Source organism: Peromyscus californicus, unplaced genomic scaffold (genome assembly GCF_007827085.1).
Source record: "Peromyscus californicus insignis strain IS unplaced genomic scaffold, ASM782708v3 Scaffold_4__1_contigs__length_199733344, whole genome shotgun sequence".
Taxonomy (NCBI): Eukaryota; Metazoa; Chordata; class Mammalia; order Rodentia; family Cricetidae; genus Peromyscus; species Peromyscus californicus.
Window position 1 is genome coordinate 82,975,686 of NW_026294562.1, and position 23,472 is coordinate 82,999,157.

The 23,472-nt window shown below is 36.9% G+C and overlaps 1 protein-coding gene across 1 annotated transcript in view; it reads right to left on the reverse strand.

Annotated features, from left to right (window-relative positions):
* The window catches only part of LOC128123840 (phospholipid-transporting ATPase ABCA3-like), a 122,649-nt gene that overhangs the window by 49,524 nt on the left and 49,653 nt on the right, over positions 1–23,472 (reverse strand). Inside the window, exons 9-15 of the mRNA XM_052760133.1 lie at positions 21,129–21,310; positions 17,339–17,473; positions 13,609–13,726; positions 9,336–9,490; positions 7,718–7,873; positions 7,155–7,365; positions 5,204–5,354 (exon numbers count right to left, since the gene is read on the reverse strand). Coding sequence (XP_052616093.1) covers positions 5,204–5,354; positions 7,155–7,365; positions 7,718–7,873; positions 9,336–9,490; positions 13,609–13,726; positions 17,339–17,473; positions 21,129–21,310 — 1,108 coding nt within the window. The remainder of the gene's footprint in view (positions 1–5,203; positions 5,355–7,154; positions 7,366–7,717; positions 7,874–9,335; positions 9,491–13,608; positions 13,727–17,338; positions 17,474–21,128; positions 21,311–23,472) is intronic.

Consider the following 23,472-nt stretch of genomic DNA (forward strand, 5'->3'; position numbering starts at 1 on the left):
TGGCTGTTCATGTTTTTGGTTTTTCACTGGGGTACAGCCATCTGGAGCTATGACTGAAGTGTTCTGAGGTGATGTCTGGTCTTGTCATTGTTGGGTGGATGTTCTGTTCTCTGGTTACTGTTGCCCTCTTTGGATCTTAGGCAAGTGGAATGGCTATGGGGTCTCTGGTAGAGTGCTTCTACAGGTTGTCAAGTGGCAGATAGGAATGGAGACAGGATAAGAAAAAACAGTGAGGGGGCTGTGAGAAAGAGCTATGGGGATTCTGCCCACAGCAAGAGTTGTGTGGTGGGAGAAACTCTTACAAGCAGGCTACAGTGGGACAAAGAATATGTCTGGAGAGTTAGGGACAAAAGTGTCAAGGGACCCATGGTTTGCACCAAGAGGTGGAATCTCCAGTAAATGGAACTGGGTGTGAGGAGGGGCTCTGTAAGCATATTGCTAAAGGACTGCAGGTGAGCCTTGAGAGCTTGTAATGGAGGAAAAGAAGACAAATCTCTTGAGTCTCAGCCTGGTGTGGCCACTTGTGTGTGTGGGGTCTCTGGTAGAAAGTGTTTCTGGGTGTTGGTGGCTGACACAGGGAATGGAGATGAGCTAGAAGAGAAGGCTGAGAGGGTCTGAGGGAAAGAACTAAGTTGGGTCATAACAAGAGGAATACCACCCAGAGAACAGAGGTAGGGTGGAGGAGGTGCACCTGTAAGCATGCTGCTCATGACTGCAGTGAGACTGGAGGGATCGTGATGCAGGGTGGGTAGAACAGTGGGAACTGCAGACCTGAGCCCCAGCCCAGTGTCTGAATCTTCTTTTTTTGCAAAATAGAATTTCAATATTGTTTTGCTCTGTAGAAATTTTTAGTTAACAGTTGTAAAATGTTAGTAGACCATTTCTTACTCTACTGCTTATCACAAGGAGATGGGAAGGAAGAGGGGTTTACTTTGTCAAATTTCTTTGTACTATAACTTATTATTTGACATAAATTCCTTTGTTAATCTAATAAAACCATCAGTTTATTTTCTAAGCAAGTTGGGGACTACAGTCACTTGACAACAGATTATTCACCTATGGTTTCTGTGGGAAAGTTCTGAAATAGTGGAGTAAAAACTGGCTAGTGGCTACAAAAGATTTAGATATCCAGGAGAATAATATATATATATATATATATATATATATATATATATATATATATATATATATAGTCTTTTTTTTTTTTGCTAATTTATACAGTAGTGACATCAAGGATTCTAGAAATAATTTTATCAGGAAGACGTATGGCTTGTTTCTATTGCTGTGACAGACACCATGACCAAAACAACTTAAGGGAGGAAAAGGTTTATTTCACCTTACAGGTTATAGTTCATCACCCTATGAAACTAAAGTAGGAACTAAAGGCAGGAGCTTGAAGCAGAAACCATGGAGACATGCTGCTTACTGGCTCATTCTGTCTGTTCCAGGCTCAGGATGAGCCTATTTTATTACAGAGTCTAGGGCCACCTGCATGGGATGAGTACCTCCCACAGGGTCTGGGCCCTCCCACAACCATCATCAATCAAGACAATCTCTCACAGATATAGCCACAGGGTAATCCGATCCAGGCATCCCTCAGAAGAAGGTTCCCTGAGAAGAGGTCCTCTCTTCTCAGGGAACTCTAGACTGTGTCAAAGTGACAGGAAAAACTAACTAGTACAACTTAGTATGTCCCTTAACAAAGGTGACATCAAATCCCAAAGTTCTTCCCTTTAACAGGCCAAACTCGACCTCCAGATAATATCATTTGCTTTGGTTGTTGGTTCTAATTTTACTCAGTTCAGACTGACGCTTTTCCCTGTGGTCATTCTTCAAATGCGCTCAGGCCACGTTTTTGTTCTTCTGGATCTTGTCACTACAGTCACTAGTTTTCACCTATATCTAAGACCTAACATATTTTGCTGAAAATCATTGTACAAAAATACCATTCTGGTAATGTCACTAGTTGATTTGTTCATATGGGAAATATTGATCTTCCAAAACAAATTTGAAATGTTCCTTTCTCTAATTTTTCCAGGAAAATGTATATAATTGGTAATTTTAAAAAGTTCTTTAAGAGTTTGGTACATTTAATACTTAAAAACATTTGGCTCTGAAGTTTTCTTTGTGAATTCACTTTTCTTAATATAGGTTCTTACTATGCTTGCCTCAAATTTATGGGGTCATGTAACCTTACTGCCTCAGCTTTGGACGACAAATGCAGACACAAGATGTCTGTCTTGTGGTAAGATTTAAATTTTTAAAATTCAAACTTTGTTGTAAAGAACTTTCAAAAAACAAAACAAAACAAATACATACCAAAATTAACCAGACAGAAAGTCTACATGTTTCAGTGAACTTCTATAGTTATGGTCTTTCAAAACTTTCTTTCTTCTCTCTGGGAGAACATGCTAAGTGGGAATTGCATGGGCTTTGAAACCTCAGAGCCCATCCCCAGTGGTGCACCTCCTCCAACAAGACACACCTCCTAATTCTTTCCAAACAGTTCTACCATGACCATGGACCAAGGCTTGAATCCACATAATAATGCAAAATGCATTTCAGTCCAACTTCAGAAGTACCCATAATCTTTCACTGTCTCAACACTATTTAAAGTCCAAAGCTCCAAGACTCAAAGCAATACCTTCTCTGTAACCCCCTGTAAAATAACAAAGCAAATTATGTACTTACAATACATAATGGCACAGGATATAAATTACCATTCCAAAGAGGAGGAATAAGGGACATAGGGAGGAAATACTGGACCAAAGCAAGGCTGAACCAGGAGGTTTTTCAAATCCTGTAGCTCTATGTCTGATATCAAAGGGATTAGATGGCTCTTTCCTCTCATCTTTGCTGAGTGTGGCAACACACCTCTCTCTCAGGCTAGCTTCATTCCCTGTTTGCAGCTCTTCTTGGCAGAAGTCCCTTCTGTCTTAGTTAGGGTTTCTATTGCTGTGAAAAGACACCATGATCATGGCAACTCTTATAAAGGAAAACATTTAATTGCGGTGGCTTGCTTACAGTTTCAGTGGTTCAGTCCATAACCATCATTGTGGGGAATGTGGCAGCATGTAGGCAAGCATGGTGCTAGAGAAGGAGATGAGATTACATCTTGCAGGCATCAGGAAAATGACTCTGGAATTGAGTGGAATCCTGAGCACAGGAAACCACAAAGCCTGCCCCCAGAGTGACACACTTCCTCCAAGACCACCCTTACTCCAACAAGGCCACACTTTGTAATAGTGCCAATCCCTGTAAGATTATGGGGGCCAATAGCATTTAAAATACCATACCATGATTCTGGCATCTCCAACATTGGGTTGTTCAATGTAATCCAGGAATCACTTTCACAGCTCTACACAATGGCCTCTCTGGGTTCCATGCAGGGACACTCCTGTCATATGCATGACCTCAGTGGCTTTCCTTAACCATGGAGGAAGATTCTACAATCCCTTTACTTCTATATCCCTCACGACTCTAAAGCCAGAGCTACATGGCCAAAGCTGTCAAGTTCTATTGCCTGTTTGGGTTTGAACTTGGCCCTTCCTTGAATTACATTTGCATAAGTTTTGATTTGTTGTTGCTTTTTAGTAACATATAATTTCTTAGGCCCTTTTACAAATTTCAGGGTTAGGTACTTGTGGTTTCACCCTGAGGGTACCACTCCACTCCATTTTTTCCTCATCTCTTTCAGCATAAACCAAGGTTCTAACATTAAATTTTCTGGTAACATTTTTTCTTCTCCAACTGTACATTTTGTACTTTAGTTTGCCCTGCTTGCTCTTTTTCATTATAGATCCGTATAAGGGCAATAACTAATAACCATACAACAGAGTCAATATTAGGCTGTCTTGAAATTTCCTCTACCAATGAAATTAGTTCTAAACATTTCAATTTAGCTTAGCAGATTCCCAGGACAAGGGCAGAAAGAAGCCAGATTCCTTGCAAAAATATAAGAATGTTTCTAACTCAGTTGCAATTATTGTTCCCCTTTGAAACTTGTTGAGCTGGGCCTCCCTAGTCCACACTGTTCTCAGCACTACTGTCTTCCAAGCTCTTACTAGGTGACCCATTATGTCCCACTTACAGTGCTAACTGCTTTTCTGCTTCACAGTACCGAAGTTTTCCACGTTCCTCAAAAAACAAAAGAAAACAACAAAACAAAAACCCAAAAGAGCCAACCCCCCCGAAACCCCCAGCATGATGAGACCTGTTACAGCAATAGCTCATGCCTTGGTACCAACTTCTGCATCAGCTGCTTTTCTGTTGCTGTGAAGACATATCAGGCCAAAGCAACTTTTAGAAGAAAGAATTTATTGGGGGTCTTGCTTATAGTTTTTTAGGGTTAGTCCAAGATCATCATGGCAGGGAACATGGCATCAGGTATGTGAGCATGGTACTGGAGTAGTAGCTGAGAACTTAAATTTGATCCACAAGCATGGGAGGGAGGGGAAGAGAAAAGGAGGGGGGGAGGGAGAGAGTAAGCGCTGAGAGTGGTGTGAGCTTTTGAAACCTTAAAGCTCACTCCCAGTGACACACATATCCTCCAACAAGGCCATACCTCCTAATCCTTTCCAAATAGTTCCATAAAATGGAGACTAAGAATTCAAATACATGAGCCTATGATGGCCAGTATTAATCACAGATGAATATCTAGGTGGAATAACTTCTGACAAGAACAAAAACCTAGTACAGTCCTGGAAGATGAACAACAAACACTCTTAGCTGGGATGGTAATCACAATGAAGTGTCTTGGTGAATACCTCCAATAACTCATCTAGCTAGTAGTAGAGGTCAAACAGATGTGTTATAGCTTCTCTAAGAGTTGCCATTCAACCTGCATTACTCTTTACCATCTTAATATTTCTCTGGGTCCCATTTCTATGCATCTGTTTGTACACTGGAAACAGTGTCATTACTATCCACCACTAGTATTCAAAACTATGGCCACTAGGTTGGAAAATTTGAAACAAAGTATCAAATAAGCCTTGAGTGACCTTGAAATTATGAGGCAACTCTCTGTTTAGTAGCAGAAATATTAAGCTATGAGCTTTCTAACTCTACTTGGCAAATGGTAGCTATAAATAGAAACTTTGGTTTACTATAAATGCATTACTCGCTAAGGTTACTAAGCCTAGGAAATGAAAACATGTTTCTAGTAACCCCCAAACCAACCATCTAAAATTATTGAGATCCATACCTTGATACATACTTTTTGGATAGGATAAATGATAACTCACTTCCTAAATCATTTTCCAACACAGCATCTGGAATATGATGCTGAATCATTGCAACGATATTGTTAACATCACAATATGGTTCTTTCTCCATGACTATGCGATATCCAGCACCTGAAATAAACCATTTAGATGACCAACTGAAGAAGTTTTCTACTTAAATACTCTTTAGAGTAATGTTTGCTCTTCATGGTTTAGGTTATCTACTCCTATAAGGAAGAAGATATGGTATGCAATAAGACATTTAGTACTGAAAATATGGCAGCTGATACAAAAGTTTTCAAATGGCACTCTAAGAGACTGAATAAATAACAGCTACATATAGAATTTCAATACAGTCCTTAGTGAACCTTAATGATTTAGTGTATATAACCAAACATAGCTGATATACAAAGTGAGGTCCCCTGTTATTGGACTACTTACTTTGAAATAGAAATCTTAATAATCATTTATTCACTGTTAGTTGTACATTATATATCAGACACTCATCTAGGCCCCAAGGATACAGTAGTGAATACTAAAAATAAAAATGTATTTTCAGCAGGACATTTCAACCTGTAAGGTGATCATAAACTTTGAAAAATAAAATTGGCATCCAAATTGACAACAGAAACTATTTAAAAAAATACATTTGTGTTTTCAGGCAGCTGGAGAGATGGCTCAGCATCACTTGTTTCTCTTGCAGAGGACCCAGGTTTTGTTCTTAGCACCTGCATGGTGGTTTACAATCACCCACATTGAGCTCCAGGGAATCCAATGCCCTGACTTTTGTGGGTACTGGACACACATGTGGGACACATACACATGTGCAGGCTAATACACCCTTACATATAAAACAAAAATAATTGAATAAAATATATATGGGAAAATGATCAAAATACAATATATGAAATCTCAAAGGATTATGTTCTGAAAAGTGGATTATTGATTTGAATCTAATACATAAAGGACAGAGCATGGTAACCAGTAGAGTGATTAGTAACTGAATTGAGTGAACTCAAATCCTGGATAAATTTGTTAATTAACCTTTAATTATTTCTTTAATTACAGGTTAATTAACCTTTAATTACATTTCTATTACTGTAATTTTAGAATCCTTCTACCATGTCTACATTTATAGCCTCTAATACTGCTATAATTTTAACCCATAATAATTCAGTTCAAGATACTAATTTTTATCACTTATCACAGATAGATATAATTAATTATCACAGAATTGCCTTATTTCACTTACATAATCTTATTTTATGTGTATTAGTATTTTGCCCGCATGTATGTCTGCACACCACATGAATGCCTGGCTCCCATGGAGGCTACAAGAGGGCACTGGATTCCTTGGAGTTACAGACGATTATGAGCTGTCACATGGGTAATGAGAATTGAACTCAGATCCTCTGCAAGGCAACAAGTGTTCTTAACCACTGAGCCATTTCTTCAGCCCTCATTTATTTAATTCATTTATTCTGCATTACATTGTTACTGCCAATACCAAATTTCAGATTTATGTCATTATGGTGAGGCATAATACTGGTTCTGGTAACAGAAACTAAAGGAAGGGCTGGCTATCTGGTTCCTCCTCTCCTCAGCGAGTGAATGAATGAATTAATGAATGAATCAGTCAGTCATTTCAATTGACCAAATAACCATCAGGATGCAGATGCATTCCACAGACAAAGAAGATTGTTGGTAAGTACAAAATGGGACAGCAACTTTGTTTCAGATTGTAAAGAACCATGATCAAAGCACATATGATAGTCTCAAAGAATTAAAAAAAATTTTTTTAAAGTTATATTAATTGAGATTAAAATTGCAGAATCGAGGAAGGTAATTAAGTTTTGGGAATATAGTGAAAATAATGTTAGAAGAGTATTATTAAGGCATTACTATACTAAGAATGATCAAATGGAGTGAGACCATATATTTGTTTCAGGAAGACGGAAGAGCCACAGCAGTGCAAGGTCCCCCTGACCATGATGGCAATGCGGTCACCCAGGATGTCAGCTTCATCCATGTAGTGGGTGGTTAGTAAAATGGTCCGATTGAATTTATAATGCTGAAGGATATCCCAGGTGGCCCTTCTTGACATTGGGTCCATGCCAGATGATGGTTCATCAAGTATCACTACCTAAAAGCCAGAAGAACAATTCTATGATCACTGATAATTAATACTAAGCTACTCAGGGGCTTATTTACTGTTTGAAGGGAGAACACTGGAGCTAAGGTACAGAATGACAACTAAAATAGATGTGAACCTAAGAAAACAGTAACAATCGAAAACATTATTTTATAACAGCTGTGATAAAAATGCAAATGACTCCCTTCTGTCTACACTATCATGTTTCCTTTCAGATTTATAACAACTCATAGGCTTTTGGCGAACCGAGTTTTCTGGACGGCTGGCAGAAACTCCGACAGAGTCCCCGTTTCACCTCCTATTCTGTGCTCAAGGTGTTCCCCTTTCTTTGTCTTCTTAATACCTTGGAGCCCCCTGTAAGTGCCATAATGATGGAGAGCTTGCGCCTCACTCCTCCACTCACTGAGCCTGATAATGCATGGTAATTATCTTTCAGGTTAAACATAGACAGCATACGTTCAATTTCCACACAGTTTATGTCCTGAGGTATTCCTTTTACCTGGAAAAAGAAGCCAGGGTTTATATCATGCATCCAGTTTTACTGTCACAAGGAATCAAGGGTCATTAGATGTTATACAGATATGAAAGTGTATCACAGATGTATCCCTAGAAACACTTCACCATCAGCTTTATTTACATCAATTAAAAGTGTTTTCTTTCTTGTGTATCTTCCCTCACATCTAAGAGACAGTTTCTAAAACAAAAATTTTCAGGGAATAGAGATGTAAGTTGGTGGGAGAATATGTGCAAGGCCCTGGATTTAATCACCAGAACTGTGTTTTCTTTTGTATTTAGAATTTATAAAGGTATCTGTGGCCCATTAACAAGGAGATGAAAGAAAACACATCTGTGAAGAGCTCCAGATGCTGTGGAAATGTATACACTTCTTTATAGCCCACTGACCTTGCTAACTACAGAGAAGTGTGCAAAGTAAAATTAGCAGCTGTCTTGGAGAACCCTAGAATCTACAGTACCACTGAGCCAATAGTTATTTACCACTTTCCTGTGTGCCCTTTAGCAGAACTCCAAGCAATCCAAACCTTGCAAGTCAGCTCCCTGGTCCAGACAGAGAGTAAAGAAAACTTTCCATTTTGATTTGAATGGGAAAGGAAACCAGACAGCCAGAGAACCAAATTTTCTTCTCTTTCTTTTGTACACAAATCATGGAATTCTTCTGGTGGGGATAGTGGCAGGAGTAAATGAGAAGTCAAGTCTGCACAAGGCAAACTCTGAGGGAGGGAAAACCTTTCCACAGCTCCACAGCACTGTAGCTCCAGAGGGAAGGCTCACACTTCCTCTTTGTCTGTCTGCAGGCTAGATGGAGCACAGTCACGGAAGGTGATAATTTCTGGCTGAACAAATGAGAAAAGCATCTGGGAAAGCAGGAAGTACAAAGGGAGAACAGAAGCAGGAAAGTGATGTTGTACACAGTGTAATGAAGTTGTGTGCTCATTATAGCACTTGCAAATGTGAATCTAATCCTAATTGATGAATAGCAGACACTGAAAACTGGGATTAGACCTCTTCCCAATGTAAGATGGATCAACAGATACTATATACATGGGAGAGACAATAGTGAGATGACTGAGTATTGACATCGTAGCCATTTCAGAAAGGCCCTTGCTGAGCCAGGAGCTGGGCAGCTAGCCCAGACCTTCGGTAAACTACACTGTGAGGAGACTTGGATAAAATATTATAGGACAAGATGCTGAAGCCTGGCCAGAAGAAGTACTCTAGAATGCAGAGAGAAACTCTGGATTAGAGTCAGCTATGTTTAACTTGATTTCTGCATTGTCCAACATATATCTGTATCAACATCAGGCAACACAATAGGTATAATTTTAATGTTTTCACAATAGTTAAATAAATTCAATTTAAAAAAGTTAAAGTTAGCAGATCTGAACATCAAAGAAGAAAGTCAAATTTACTAGGTAATTTTATAAGGCACACTTCTGACTCACCATGCAGTAGAAAAAAAGGTGTTCTGAGAGTGTCAAGTCATCAAACAACAGGTCATGTTGAGGACAGAAGCCCAAGTCTTTTCTAATTTCAAACATGTTATCTGAAATACTATATCCATTAATATAGGCCTCTCCTCTGGTAGCAGGAAAACGACCTAGAATTATGTGGAAGACATGGAATATGCTAAGTTTTCATGTGATATAAGCAATACAATTGTAAGCTCATATCAAACTTGTTGAGTATTAAAGAGGATTAGTATTGTTTACAGAGAAATAAAAACACCAGAAATTGCCTTTAGTGTGACAGAATTAGTCCTTTTAAGTTTTATTTCTTTTTTATTTACATGCTAACTTTTTATAATGGGTATAGAGTTTATTGGTGTTTATTATGAAAACATTTGGATTAGTTGCTATATATCATTGTAATCAGATAGTTACTGTATTTGTATAATACTAAGTGCAAGTGTTGCAGCTCTGAGGGGAAAGGCTTCCCCAATGCAATGTTACAGCTTCACTGAGGGGAAAGGCTTCCCCAATGCAATGTTACAGCTTCCCTGAGGGGAAAGGCTTCCCCAATGCAATGTTACAGCTTCACTGAGGGGAAAGGTTCCCCAATGAAATGTTACAGCTTCTCTGAGGGGAAAGGTTTCCACCGATGGAAGTGTTGCAGCTCTGAAGGGAAAGGTATCCTAGGGGTTGGGAACCAAGGAATACTACAAAATCACACTGCACAAAAAAGTCATACAAGAGATTTATTGGGAAAGACTCATGAGGGTGGCAGCCTCTGCTTGAGGGAGAAGCAGAAAAACTGAGCAGGAGGCAGGCTTTACATAGGGTTTCTTTGGGGGCAGAGCTTTCTAAGGTGGCCTGGGATTGGTGGGATTTTGTGGCCTGATCTTGGGCTTGTTTTCTGTAGGGTGGAGCTTGGCTACCTGTGATTTGAGGGGTTGGAAATGGCTGTTATGGTCTTTAGGGTAGTCTGGGGTGGGTGGGGCCTGGGAACTCACAGGCCTTGAGGAGCTGGGCCTTGCCATCAGAGCAGTCTGGGGTGGGTGGGGCCTGGGAACTCACAGGCCTTGAGGAGCTGGGCCTTGCCATCAGAGCAGTCTGGGGGTGGGGCTTGGCCACTTGTGCCCTGAGCGGCTCACACTAGGTACTGGGTAGATGCTGTGAAAAACAAAGACTGGGAAAAATATAATGCTTATCCTCAATAAATTTAAATATTTTAAATACATAATATTTATGTTATGCTGTTGGTAATTAATTCAGATTTTATTGTGAAATATTTGATAATATGTGAATAACTAACTATAAAGCTGTTAACCCCCTTGACTCACTTATCTTTTTTAAAATGCATACTCTTAAAATGTAGTTTTTAAAAGTTAATTTAAAATACACTACAGGGGCTGAAGAGATGGCTTAGCAGTTAAGAGCCCAAGAACCTCAGTTCAACTCCCAAGTACTACATGGGTGGCTCACACTTGCACACACGTGGCAATTATTTGGAAAACATACATACCTATACATAAATAAAAACAAATCTTTAAAACACATGCCAAACACAGCCAATTATATTTAAAGATGCCTATAACAAGGCCATCTAATTTGACAGAAGACAGATGTTAAACATGGAGAAAATGACTAATTTAGTCACATTCTAGCTACATTCCAATATGAAAGATGACTACTATTACTATATGGATCTTAACAAGACTACTTTATAAACACTGAAAAAACTATTGGAAACAGCAAGTATAAGGAGTACATAGAAGTAAAATTTCACATGAACTTATCTTCTAAAAAAAACATGAATTCAAACAGAAACATTATATACTTTTAGTACCAACAAAATATTTTTATTAACACTTTAGTAACAAGTTCAGAACTGATATAAGTAACACAAAGAATACAGAATTTTAGAATTTTGCTCTTGCTAGATTCTCTCCCAAAGTGGAAGCAGACAGGTAGAAGTCCTCTTTCAAAAGTCACTGAAATGCAAATGGCCAAGTTGTCATCTCGGGCAGAAGAGGTCAGTTGGCTGGCAGTCAGCACAGCCTTTCCCCTACCTTTGGACACCTTAGCCGAAAACCTCCATTCTAAGCTTACTGCTGTATCTATCAATCCAGAAGGCTGGCTTTGCATGCTAAGGGACACAGCATACTTTAGTCACCTGGAGGCTAGTGAGAACAGAGATGGTAGTCTGGACTAGCAGTTGCTTACCCTCTCTCTTCCATGCTCATCAAGGGGTTACTAAACAGTGTCATTTATGAATATCATCATATATTTATAGGCAACATAGAGACTGGTAATTGTAAAAGAAGCCATGTTCCCAAAATCTACCTTTTAACTGGATATTTTAACTATGAGGCAATTACTTATAAATGGCTTGTGTTTGTCCCTCACTTCCTTCATTATCACCTTAATTTTTGTTTAGGTGGCTTTCTAGAGATTTTCTTTAAATTTAACTTTTACGGTTATGGTAAAAAACAGTATTTTACATTTATTTTAATTTGGCTGTACTCATGCATCTTAACTTTGACAGTGTGGTGGTTTAATTGTGGAATATCCCCCATAGGCTGGTGGTGTTGTTTGGGAAGGTTATAGAGCTTTTAGGAGGTAGAGCCCTGGTAAAGGGAGTGAGTCACTGGGGGTGGGCCTTGATGTTTTATAGCCTGGCCACTTCCTGTTCACTCTTTGCTTCCTGAGTAGAGATGCAAAGTGACCAGCTAGCCCCCTGCTTCTGCACCACGCCTTCCCTGCCTGATGCCATGTCTTCCTCACCAAGATGGACTGTGTTCTCCTGGAACTGTGAGCCAAAAAAAAAAAACCACTTCCTCCCAGAAGTTATTCTTGTCAGGGTATTTTTTTCACAGAATGAAAAAGAAACAAAGACAAAAGCTAAGCTAAACATTGCTCCTATATATCTATACCCTCTTTCCTTTATGTTGCCATCACAAAATTACATTTTTTTGTGCATTTCTCTTTCTAACAATATAGCAAACCAAAACTACAATAATTCTTGCTTTTTTTTTTTTATATATATATGCAGTTGCTTTAGCTGGGTATCTTTTCCATAGAAGATTTAAGTGACTTTCTAGTTTACTTTCATTGCTACATTAAGGAGTCCTAGCATTTTATGAAATACTAAATAGTATAGTAATGAACTCCTTCAGCCTCTATTTCCTGCTTATGTCTAAATTTCTCTATTACTTTTGAAGGACAATTTTGCTAGGTATAAAATTTTGGTTAAAAATCTCTGCCCTCTCCTACTTTAAATACTTCATTGTGCTACCTGCTATATTCTATTCTTTGTGATGAAAAACCAGTCTCTGTCAATCATGATTCTCCAGCCTGTTTCTATAAATTTGGCAACTCTACATAGATATCTCTCATAAGTGGAATCATTCTAGATTTTTCTTTTTGTAACTGGTTTACTTAGTAATATCAAATTTTATCCACATTATAGCATGAAACAGGATTTCTTTCTGGTTTAAACCTGAGTATTTTATTGTATGAATATGAATATACTACACTTTCTTACCAGTTCTCTGTTGACAAAAATCTGGAGTATTTCTGTAGCTTGGGCAAATACTGCTAGAAACTTGAGTGTGAAAGTAGCTCTTAAGATTCTGTTCTCAATATTCCTGGACATGTATCCAGAAAAGGATCGTATCGTAATTTCAGTTTTTAGCTTTATTGATGTGTATTTGATAAATAATTACATGCACTTAGAGTATGCATGTTGATGGGTTTTAAAATATGTATGTAGTATAATTTAGTATGCTAAACACATCATATACATACTTCCAATATTTGCTTTTGGGGAATAACACCTAACATAATACTGAACCTTTTAACATAGTTTAGAGTGCTTTATACAGTATTGTTAACTGTACATAATATACTGTACAGAAAACCACTGTTTAACACCAAGTGGAAGAGACATCAGTTCTTTGGTGAATTCAGAAAGACTTGGACGTAAGTCTTGTCTATCCCTGTTTCCAATGGAAAGCACTGGTCCTATGCAATTATTTTCATAACTTGCAGAGCAGGGTCAACTGTAGGAAGATGTCTGCCTCTCCCTCCCCTGTCTCTTCCTCTCTGTCCCTCTCTTTTGCTCTTGGATGTCCTAGTTTCTGGGCTTTATTGTTCTGCTAGTACTCAGCACAAGTGAGTTGTATCTGGAGAGATCAGTGGCCAGTCCTCAAGAGTAAAATCCTTGTTTTTCAGTTTTAGGAAGGTTCCTTTGTTCTGACTGGAGATGAATACACACCTGTGAGAACAGACAAGGTTGTGGACTTTCCTGCCCCATTATGTCCCAGAAGAACAGTGACCTGCCCCTCATACACGTTCAATGACAAGTTGCTTACTGCGGGTTTGTTTCTAAACTCCTGTGGGATGAAAGAGTAATTTGTTATCTGTCAGTTAAAAAGACAAACACTTACACCCTCTACTTATATCATCAAACTCATGCTATCAAAAACGGATGATGTTGTTGTCAGGTCCAAAAGAAGCTCTAGTTCCCCAAACTCTTAAAAGGCAGTCCAGATACCCAGAAATATAGGAGGATTTCTGGCAGTTAGACAAAAGCCAGCATTCCTCAGTAACTTGTGAAGCCTGTTCCCCTGTACCAGAAGAAGCCTTTCCCTTATCATTGGCAGAAGGGACAAACAGCCATCTGTGGTGCCTATTAGCATACCAAAGAGCATGCTGTCCTCCTAGCCCTTCTTACCTCCTTCTCTACCCTAAACTCCCTCCAGTTCACAAGCTTGCGACCCCAACCACTCATCCTCTTTAATCCTCAACCCTGCCATTTCTCTTGCTCTCATGCTCTGCCCTGCTCTATTCCTGCTTCTCTCAAGGTCCAGTCTGCTAGCTACAGTCCGTCTACTTGTCTCACTGTTCTAGACTCTTCCAGATGCCTCTGGCTGTTCTCTCTCTCCTATCTATACTAAAAACCTTCCCCTTAACCATACTATGGAGAAGTCATGTCATCAGTGTACATAGTCACTATCTTCCTCTAGGTTGGGTGTAACTTGTATCTCTAAATACAATCTCTACCAGAAACATATTTAAATATTTCATAAACATCTCACAATTGGCATGTTTAAAAACCTGAAATATATCTATATTATTAACCTACACTTCAGTAAATTTAAAAATCAATATTATCCTTTAAAAATATATTCAACTGTCCCCTTCCAACTCAGTGACTGACCCCTCCCAATTCATCTCAATATGCAAACAAAAAAGGAAAACTTGAATATAATCCCACACCTTAACATAAGTCACATATAAATCTCTGCTTTACTGAAGCCTTCACAAAACACGAGACAAACGATAAAGACAAATAAAAATAAATCCAGATATAATCAACATTATGAGCAAAACAAAGGTCCTAAAATGGTACATGTGATAGTGATGAACTAGCTTAAGAAAGCTAGGTTCCCCTGACTCCTGATTTCCTCCCCTGGAAAACTTTTTTTTTTCCCCCAAGATGAATAGGATCATCTTTCCCTGCTAAATAAGAGTCCTGAGAGGTTAAAAAAAAGTTTGGTTCCTTTGGAGGAATGGCCTTGTGTGATGTTTTATGCGATCAAAGTTACAAGCCTGCATCAGGTATGATGTGACTGCAGCCTTCTGATTTTAAAATCCCTATGATTCTTTGTGGCACCAAGAATCTTCTCCAGGCAGGAGCCTGCTCTTGGTCAGCCGGCTAGAGGACTTACTATACTCTTAATTGGCTTCATAAAGTGTAGCGATTTGTAATTTTCTTGCATGGATTATTTCAGTGTTACATATGAAACAAAAGTTTTATCAGGGAGCAAAGGAAAGGCCTTCCAGAGACAAAGGCAAAGTCAGTCCTATGATGTTCCCAAATCTTACACAGTTTAAAGACTGTGGCATAGTAAATTCTCAGGCATGGACAGACTATAAAAAGGGATTGTGTTTCAATCACGAGGAATAATTAACTGTAAACTAAGCAAAACAGATATGAAAGAATCAAACTGTTGCCAAGAAATTAAACTGCTTCTAAAGCAAAATATTAATATTTAACAGAAACAAAACTACCCAGTATCCTCCCCTCTGTGAAGTACAGATTTTCTGGAGTTAATAAAACCAGGAAGAGATCCAAAGGAAAACTATCTTTAATAAAAATCACCAATTTGTACAAAACTAGTGACAAATTTGTTATAAGGTACCAGAAAATGAAAGGACATTATAGGAAGCAAATTAAGAGCTGAAGCAGAATTGTTTCCTGGAAACAATGCTTGTGAGAAGTTATACTACCAGTAATCCAGTATTTAGGAGATGGAGGCAGAAAGATCATGAATTTAGTGCCAACCTAGCTACATAACAACACCCTGTCTCAAAAATCAAAACAAAACAAAAACAGAAGGTCAAGGGTTAAATTACTTCTTGCATAAGCAAAAGAAAGGAGTCTGATCCTGAATTCCTGAGAAGGCAAAACAGTGGCTCCACAGAGCAAGATGACTATCAAGATTAGACATATTTGTGAGCTTTAGCTCTGACTGAGAGATATGCTTCAATGAATAATGTATCCATATATGTGTGCACATGTACACACCCATGCACAAACACATGTAAGAGAAAAACAGAATTAAGAAAAACCCTTTCAAGTCACATAAAAATGTAGAAAATGTACTTTTAAATTATCTTTTATTTTTAAATTTATAACAAAATAATAGAAAACGAATTACTTAACCTAATAATCCAAGTCCACAGTAAACTTCACACCTAATGATGCAATGCTAAGATTATTTCCTTTCTGAGATTAAGAACAATCATTTCTATGTTCAGTGAAGCATAATTTACAATGCCCAAGACAAGTAAAAACCTATCTGTCAATAAATAAATGGATAAAGATGTGAGACACAGCTAGAATATTATTTGGTTATAAATGAAGGAAATCCTGCCATTTCTAATACATGAACAAACCCCAGAGACCATTATAATGGATAGAAGCCAGACACAGAGGCAAAAATTATGATTTCATGTAAAAATCTAAAAACAACACATTAGGAGAGAGTGGAACAGTGGTTATCAAGTACTGAGGGAAATAGAGACACATTGGTTAAAGGGCACCATTATAATGAATAGAAGCCAGACACAGAGGCAAAAATTATGATTTCATGTAAAAATCTAAAAACAACACATTAGGAGAGAGTGGAACAGTGGTTATCAAGTACTGAGGGAAATAGAGATACATTGGTTAAAGGGCACCAACTTTCAGTTGTAAAATAAATAAATCTTGGAGTCTAATTATAACATGCAATGATAATTAATAATATAGCATTGTTTATCTGAAATGTGACGAGAGCAAATTTTAAATTTTCTCATTAATATGAACTATCAAAACCCATGGATGGTAATGGATGTTAAATATCTGACTATGGTAAACCCTTCCACAGTACACATGTACACCAATCATACTGTATACCTAAAACAAATGAAATGTTTATGTGCTCATTATAGCTCATTAAATCTGAAAAAATAAATTTCAGAACAATAGCACAGCAACATCTTTATTATAAAAATGGATATCCAATGAAAGCACTCTTAGAAAATGAAGATGACATCAAGATTGTTTCAGATTTAAGAAAAGTAGAAAGTTAACTGCCAGGAGACTGCCAGTAGTGTTACACCCCTCACAACCTCTAAATGAAGCATTGCATCAAGTTTATTTATTAACATACACTTTTATAAAATCACATTATCACTTGTTGCCATGTCCATCAGTGAAGAATGAAAGTAATGCTTAATGGTGGAGTGAATAACACAACATTTGTAAAGAAATATCTATATTTATATGATTTATTAAACACATCTCCAACCAAGTTCTGATTCTTAGAGGACAACTATACTAATTATGATTAAAATAAAGCAATTAAGGCATCTCTTTTTCTGAATTAGCCAACTATAAACATTCTCAATGGATAGTAAATGGTTTTTGGTTCCTGCAGGAACATTTAAAACAGTACCTTGTACAAACGTTTGATCTGGATACCTGCTACCAAGTTGGTAGGTTCAGTCTCAAAACAGTTATGCACTATGGGGAAGCACTTTATCTCTTCTGCAGTCTTTTGAAATTTTGGTTTGCCAAACCAGTATGAGCGCTACAGAAAGAGATAACAGATCATTACCAAAACGAGCATTAAAACTTTTTGTTTCAATTTGCTGTTTCTAAAGGTTTAAATCATGTCAAACATTTAAGTCTGTGCTATCCAGGGTTTTGTGTTAATCTTTTATTGAGCACTTGGATGTGTAAAGGGCTTGTACTATGCACTTTTATTAATAAATAAATAGAACATGTTAGTAACAACAACAAAAACTGTTTTTTGAAAGGGAGAGAAAGAACGTAAAGTTGAGTGAGTGGGTAGGGAGATGGAGAGGAGTTGGGGGAAGAGGAAAACATGGAAAAACATATATAATAAAAAATTTAAATAGAAAAAAAGAATTGAACTCTAAATAGACCTATAACGAAGTGAATTAGTGATCAATAACATTCCTACAAAGACTTGACAAGATAGTTTCATTAGGGAATTTTCTCAAATACTTAAACAAAAATTAACAGTTTTTATTCAACTCTTCCAAAAACATAAGGGAATATCTCCTAACTCATTGAGAAATCAGTATCATCCTGACACCAAAACTGGACAAAGACAAGTGGAAAAACTATAGATCTTATAATACAGAATCAAAAATCTTCAATATAATGCCAACTAGCTGAATCTACTAGTATATCAAAATGATTATATGCCATTACAAAGTGAAAGGTATTTGAAAGATGGTTCCAGACACTATAATCAATCAATGTAGTATCACATTAATAAGATAAAAGAAAATACCACAGGATAATTTTAGTTCATGCATGACAAAAAATGCTTAGAAATCTAGAAACCTTAAAGTGTCTTTATGAAAAACTTCCCAAACTTACAAATAACAATCCTCAATAATGAGAGATTGAAAACGTTGTCTCTTAAATCCCAAACAAGACAGACGATGTCTGCCATCCACCTTTCACACTCACCACTTTTGTATGACAAGTGTTAGTTAGAAAAAGCAGTGAGCTAGTAAAAGAAATAAAACACAACCCAATGGAAACAGAAGAGGTGAATCATTTAAAGAGGACACAATCCCAACTATTCATATACCTACAAACAAGCAGGACTGAGAAACAGAAAGACACAATGGACAAGAACAACATATAATAATCAACTGTTTTGTATATATTAGTAAAGTAGTAAAAAATATCCAAAAACAAAGTTGACAATTTCATTCTTAGCAGCATCCAAAACCAACAAAATATAAGGAATAAATAAGTTAGGTAAAGAAATAAGAGACTACTACAGTGAAAATCTTCAAGTTCTTTGGAAAGAACCTGAAGACTACCAAAATAAAACAGAAGACACATGAACTGGAACCTAATCTTTCTAAGACAGTAACACTATCTAAATGTGCCACCACAGTCCAATCCTTGTCAAAATTCCAATGGGCATTTTTGCAGAAAAGCTGAATCTCAGGATCACACTGAATCACACTAACCACTTGTTAGTCCCAAATGATCTTGAAAAGAACAACAAAGGTAGATGACTCACACTTGCAGATTTTAAAACTTATAACATGGTTATAGTAACAAAATGATGTCATACTAGAGCAAGGATATTTACAAAGGATTAAGACTGAGAATCAAGAAACAACCCATGCATTTTTGGCTAATTGTTTTTCATCTACAGTGCCAAGGCCATATTCAATAGGAAGTGAGTAATTTCTTCAAAACATGGTATTGGACTAATAGAGTATCTGTGCAAAGCAAGAAGGTGGACTACTACCTCACACTACATAAAGAATTGATTCAAAGTAACCAATGATCTAAGTACAAGAGCAAAAACTTCTCAACTCTTAGGAGAAAGTAAAAAGACAAAATTTTATGACCTTGGATTTCACAATGGTTCTTAGAAACGATATGAAATATATAAACAATTAACTAAAACCAGATAATTAGTTCATCAAAACTAAGAATTTGTGTGTGTTAAAGAATATAATGAAGAGTAAAAGGACAATTTATAGAATAGGAGAGAATACTTGCAAATCATATATTAAAGAAGGGTTTATTATATGAAAAAGCAAACAACAATTACTGAATGGGCACATGACCTGAATTTGTTTCTCTAAACAAGATATACAAAGGCCAATAATCACATAAATATCGTATCTATTATGGGTTATCAGGAAATTCAATTAAATGTCACATAAAACATATTAGGTAACTACTATAAAAGGAAGTATGAGTGAAGGAATGGAACCTTATTACTTTATGGGAAGGGTTTCCAAAACCTTAAACACAGAAGTGCCATAAGAACCAGTAGTTCCAGTCCTAGCTATAAATAATTAAAAATAGTCCTATTCACAACAGACAAGAGACAAAACAATATGTCCTCCAGTGAGATAGATATACAATATTATGCAGCTGTACAACAGGATGAGTAAATATCAGTTCGCACTATACCATGGATAAACCTGAAAAACTACTTAAAGCACCTACAAACAGTTAATTATTATGACTGCATTTTTATAATACACACTGAATGGAAAAATCAAGCAAATTAGAGGTGCCTGAAGTATAAAACCTGGAGATTACTTTTTCTTAGGTCATAGTTTTAGTTCTTAGAGATGAAAAACCATAAGTAGAGAGGTCAAGGTTGCATACCATGACTCTACATTGTAAATATGCCAAGTATTAGTGACTTCATTTAAAAATTGATAATTTTGCCAGGTGCATGCCTTTAATTCCAGCACTGGGGAGGCAGAGGCAGACGGATCTCAGTGAGTTCGAGGTCAGCCTGGTCTACAGTGTGAGTTCCACGACAGGCTCCATAAGCTACACAGAGAAACCCTGTCTTGAAAAACGAAAAAAAAAAAAAACTGATAATTTTATGTCATATGTATTTCACTAAAAAAGTGAAAATTTCTAAGAACTAGGAAACAGTTTGGTTCTATTTACTCTACATGAAGAACAAAGCTGTAATGTATTTTCAGGTATACCATTTTCAGCCAAATTATCTACAATTTTAATCTCCAGTATTTAAGCAAAACTGTTAGAGAGTAGTTTTTAAGGTAGAAGGACAGAACTGAATTTTTGCAAAGTGAGCTTGTAGCCATGGCTCATCACACTTGGCCATAGTGTGTTCACTGCAATCACCCAGTCATGATAAGGGATTCCTAAGGAAAAGAAGTAGGCAGTTTTCTGTTCTGTGCAAATAAATGGTTAGCCTCCTGAAAGGGACCAAGTGGTGAAAGGAGGTACAGGAAATACTTAGTTCTCTCTTTGACAGAACCTAAGAAAGCACCACACATTAATTTGGTGTGAGTTCCCTTTGTTTCTCCACCCTCTAGTCTAAGGGACCACATTGTCTGGCTACAGGGGCATAGCGCTTACAGTTTTAAAAGTTTCAGTGTTTTATCTACACATGTTATGCAACTATATACAGAGGAGACTTTACAGCACATCAAGAAAGGATAATGTCTCAATACTGGTGGTATACAGATTAGGTTGATCAGAATTTGGCTTTTTAATTTGATTACAACATTTATTGAAATAGGTTTACAAGGATTATGACCATTTGGAAATAACAGCAGCATTAAAAACTCACCATAAAGGGAGGCAGGAGGATCTCAAAGAGTTAAAGGAAGGGAAACCATAATTAGACTATATTGTAGGAAAAATCTATTTTCAGTAAAAGAAAAACAGAAAGAAAAACAAGAACTTACCATAAGGAAAAAGTACCATGGTTGAGGCACATCACACTGCCCAGGAAAGACAGCCTCTACATACCAGGTAATAAGGCTGTATAAGAAAGCGTCAAGCAGAAGCATTCCGAACATATAGCCAAAGATGAAGTTATCCTCGAGATTGGCTGGTGTCCAAAGATTATGCCATTTAACACCAATCTCTGAAATGAAAAGGAGACACTGGGCATGAATGAAATCTTTGTGACCTGGTACTCTGTATTGTGAATTACCTATCTGCTGATAACCCTTAGAAACTGTATTACTACAGAAAACGAGGGTTGCATTTCCCCCCTTTTTCTTCAAAACCTTTAAAAACTATTAGGAATGATTAAAATGAAGTGAATAACTGAAACAACAAATAAACACACAAAAAGAACAGCAAGGGAAAAGCAGACTTACTAGAATCTATCTTGTTATTTCCCTCTCAAGCTAATTTCCCACAGAAACAAGCACAAGAATGCTCAAATGTGTAAAATACATTCTACAGCAATGAAGACAGATGGAAACACGGACTCTTGCTTAGCACGGATGGAAGTCACCAAAGGAAGGGCAGGAATGCTTTTTCTTTCCTGCCTCCACAACAGGACAGGAATTAGATTTGCAGAAAACCATGCTTCAAGAGGTAAGACTTAAAAAGGACAAGAGCTCATCAAGTTCATCTGTTCTTCAACTCTGGCCTTTTTTCCCTTTGAAAACATACATGAACAATGGATCTTTTAAAAGAAAGGGTAATAATATGAGAAAAATATTCTATGGAATCAAAAATGATTATAAAAATTAAATCCATTTTGAGAGGTAATAAACAATAAATTAGAAATCACAGAAAAAATGGGAGTCTAAATATACACCACAAGAAATTTCCAGTAAGCTGAGAAGTCCTCCCGCTTCAAACAAAATAGAGTTCCTGAAAGATAAAGTTTATAATAGAGAAAAGAGACAATAACTAATGTAAAATTGATAAACCTTGTCTAGGTTTGTTGTGGCATGGGTGCAACCACAAAAGCTGATAAAAAAAAACAAGTTACTAGGAAATTAAAAGTTATGCTCTTCCACAATAAACCAATGGAAATATGACACCTAGTTGAAATAATGTGGGTTGTTAATGCTTCCAGAAAAATAAAAATTATGGAAGTATTTATAAACAAATAACATTCACACTCCTCTGATAGGCCTCTTATTGGAAAGTTTTTATTAACAGATGAAAAAATTAAGTATTCTTAACTTTCACATTAATTGGCAAAAAGAACAAAAAATTTCACTAAGTTCTGACAACAGTTTTCATAGAACTTGATGGAATTGATCTTAAAATTCAGATGTAAAGTAACCTGATCAACTAAAGAACAAGATATACAATACTAACACATTAAGAATTCATATGTGGCTGGTATGTGGCGCCTACCTTCACTCCCAACACTCTGGAAGCAGAGGCAGGTCTATCTCTGTGAATTTGAGACCAGCCTGGTTTACATTGCAAGTTGTAGGCCAGCTGGGGCTAACTAGTGACTTTCTATCTCAAAACAAAACAAAACAAAACAAAACAAAAAACAAAAGAACCCCAAACAACAACAACCCCCAAACCAAAACTAGTATCAAGTCACAAAATTCTTGTGACACTGGTATTAAATTCTCAAAAAATCAGAATATTATTATTGGAGTCATCTGTTCAATAACCATTGTAATATAAATAAAATTTAAGCTATAAGCACGTATGAGACAGTACTTTCGTAGCTTAGACGTTTAAAAAATAGTCTATAGTCTTGCTATGTTGTACAGGATGGTCTCAAACTCTTGGGCTCAAGTTTCATCTCAGCCTCCTAAGTAATTAGGATACAGGCATTGTCTCCTTGCCTAGTGTAGTTATCACTTTTGCAATTAGGAATTTATTTTTCATAATATGCACATATGACCACATACACATAAACTGCTATGGATAACAGCAAGAACCATAAGCTACCTAAACATATATGGAAAAGGAAGTGGTTGATTCCGCTTACTATGATGAAATACTAAACAATGTTACGAGAAGAACAAAAGCATATTCTTGCATGGGGAAAAGTCCAAGATTTTTTTAGAGAATAAAAATAATAAAAGTTCTTAAATGATTTATTTGACAGTGTAAGTTCACAGAAAAAAGAGATGGGACAATCTGAGCTCTAGACTTTTCTTTAGAAACTTTTGTTCATTGGTGATTTCATACACTAATACATGCATTTAGGACACAGCCACCCCTTGTCCCCCCACTCTAACTCACTCATCCTGACTTCCTCCCCTCTCTCAACTTCATGTCTTTTTTTTCTTTTATAACCCTTGAATCCAATTAATG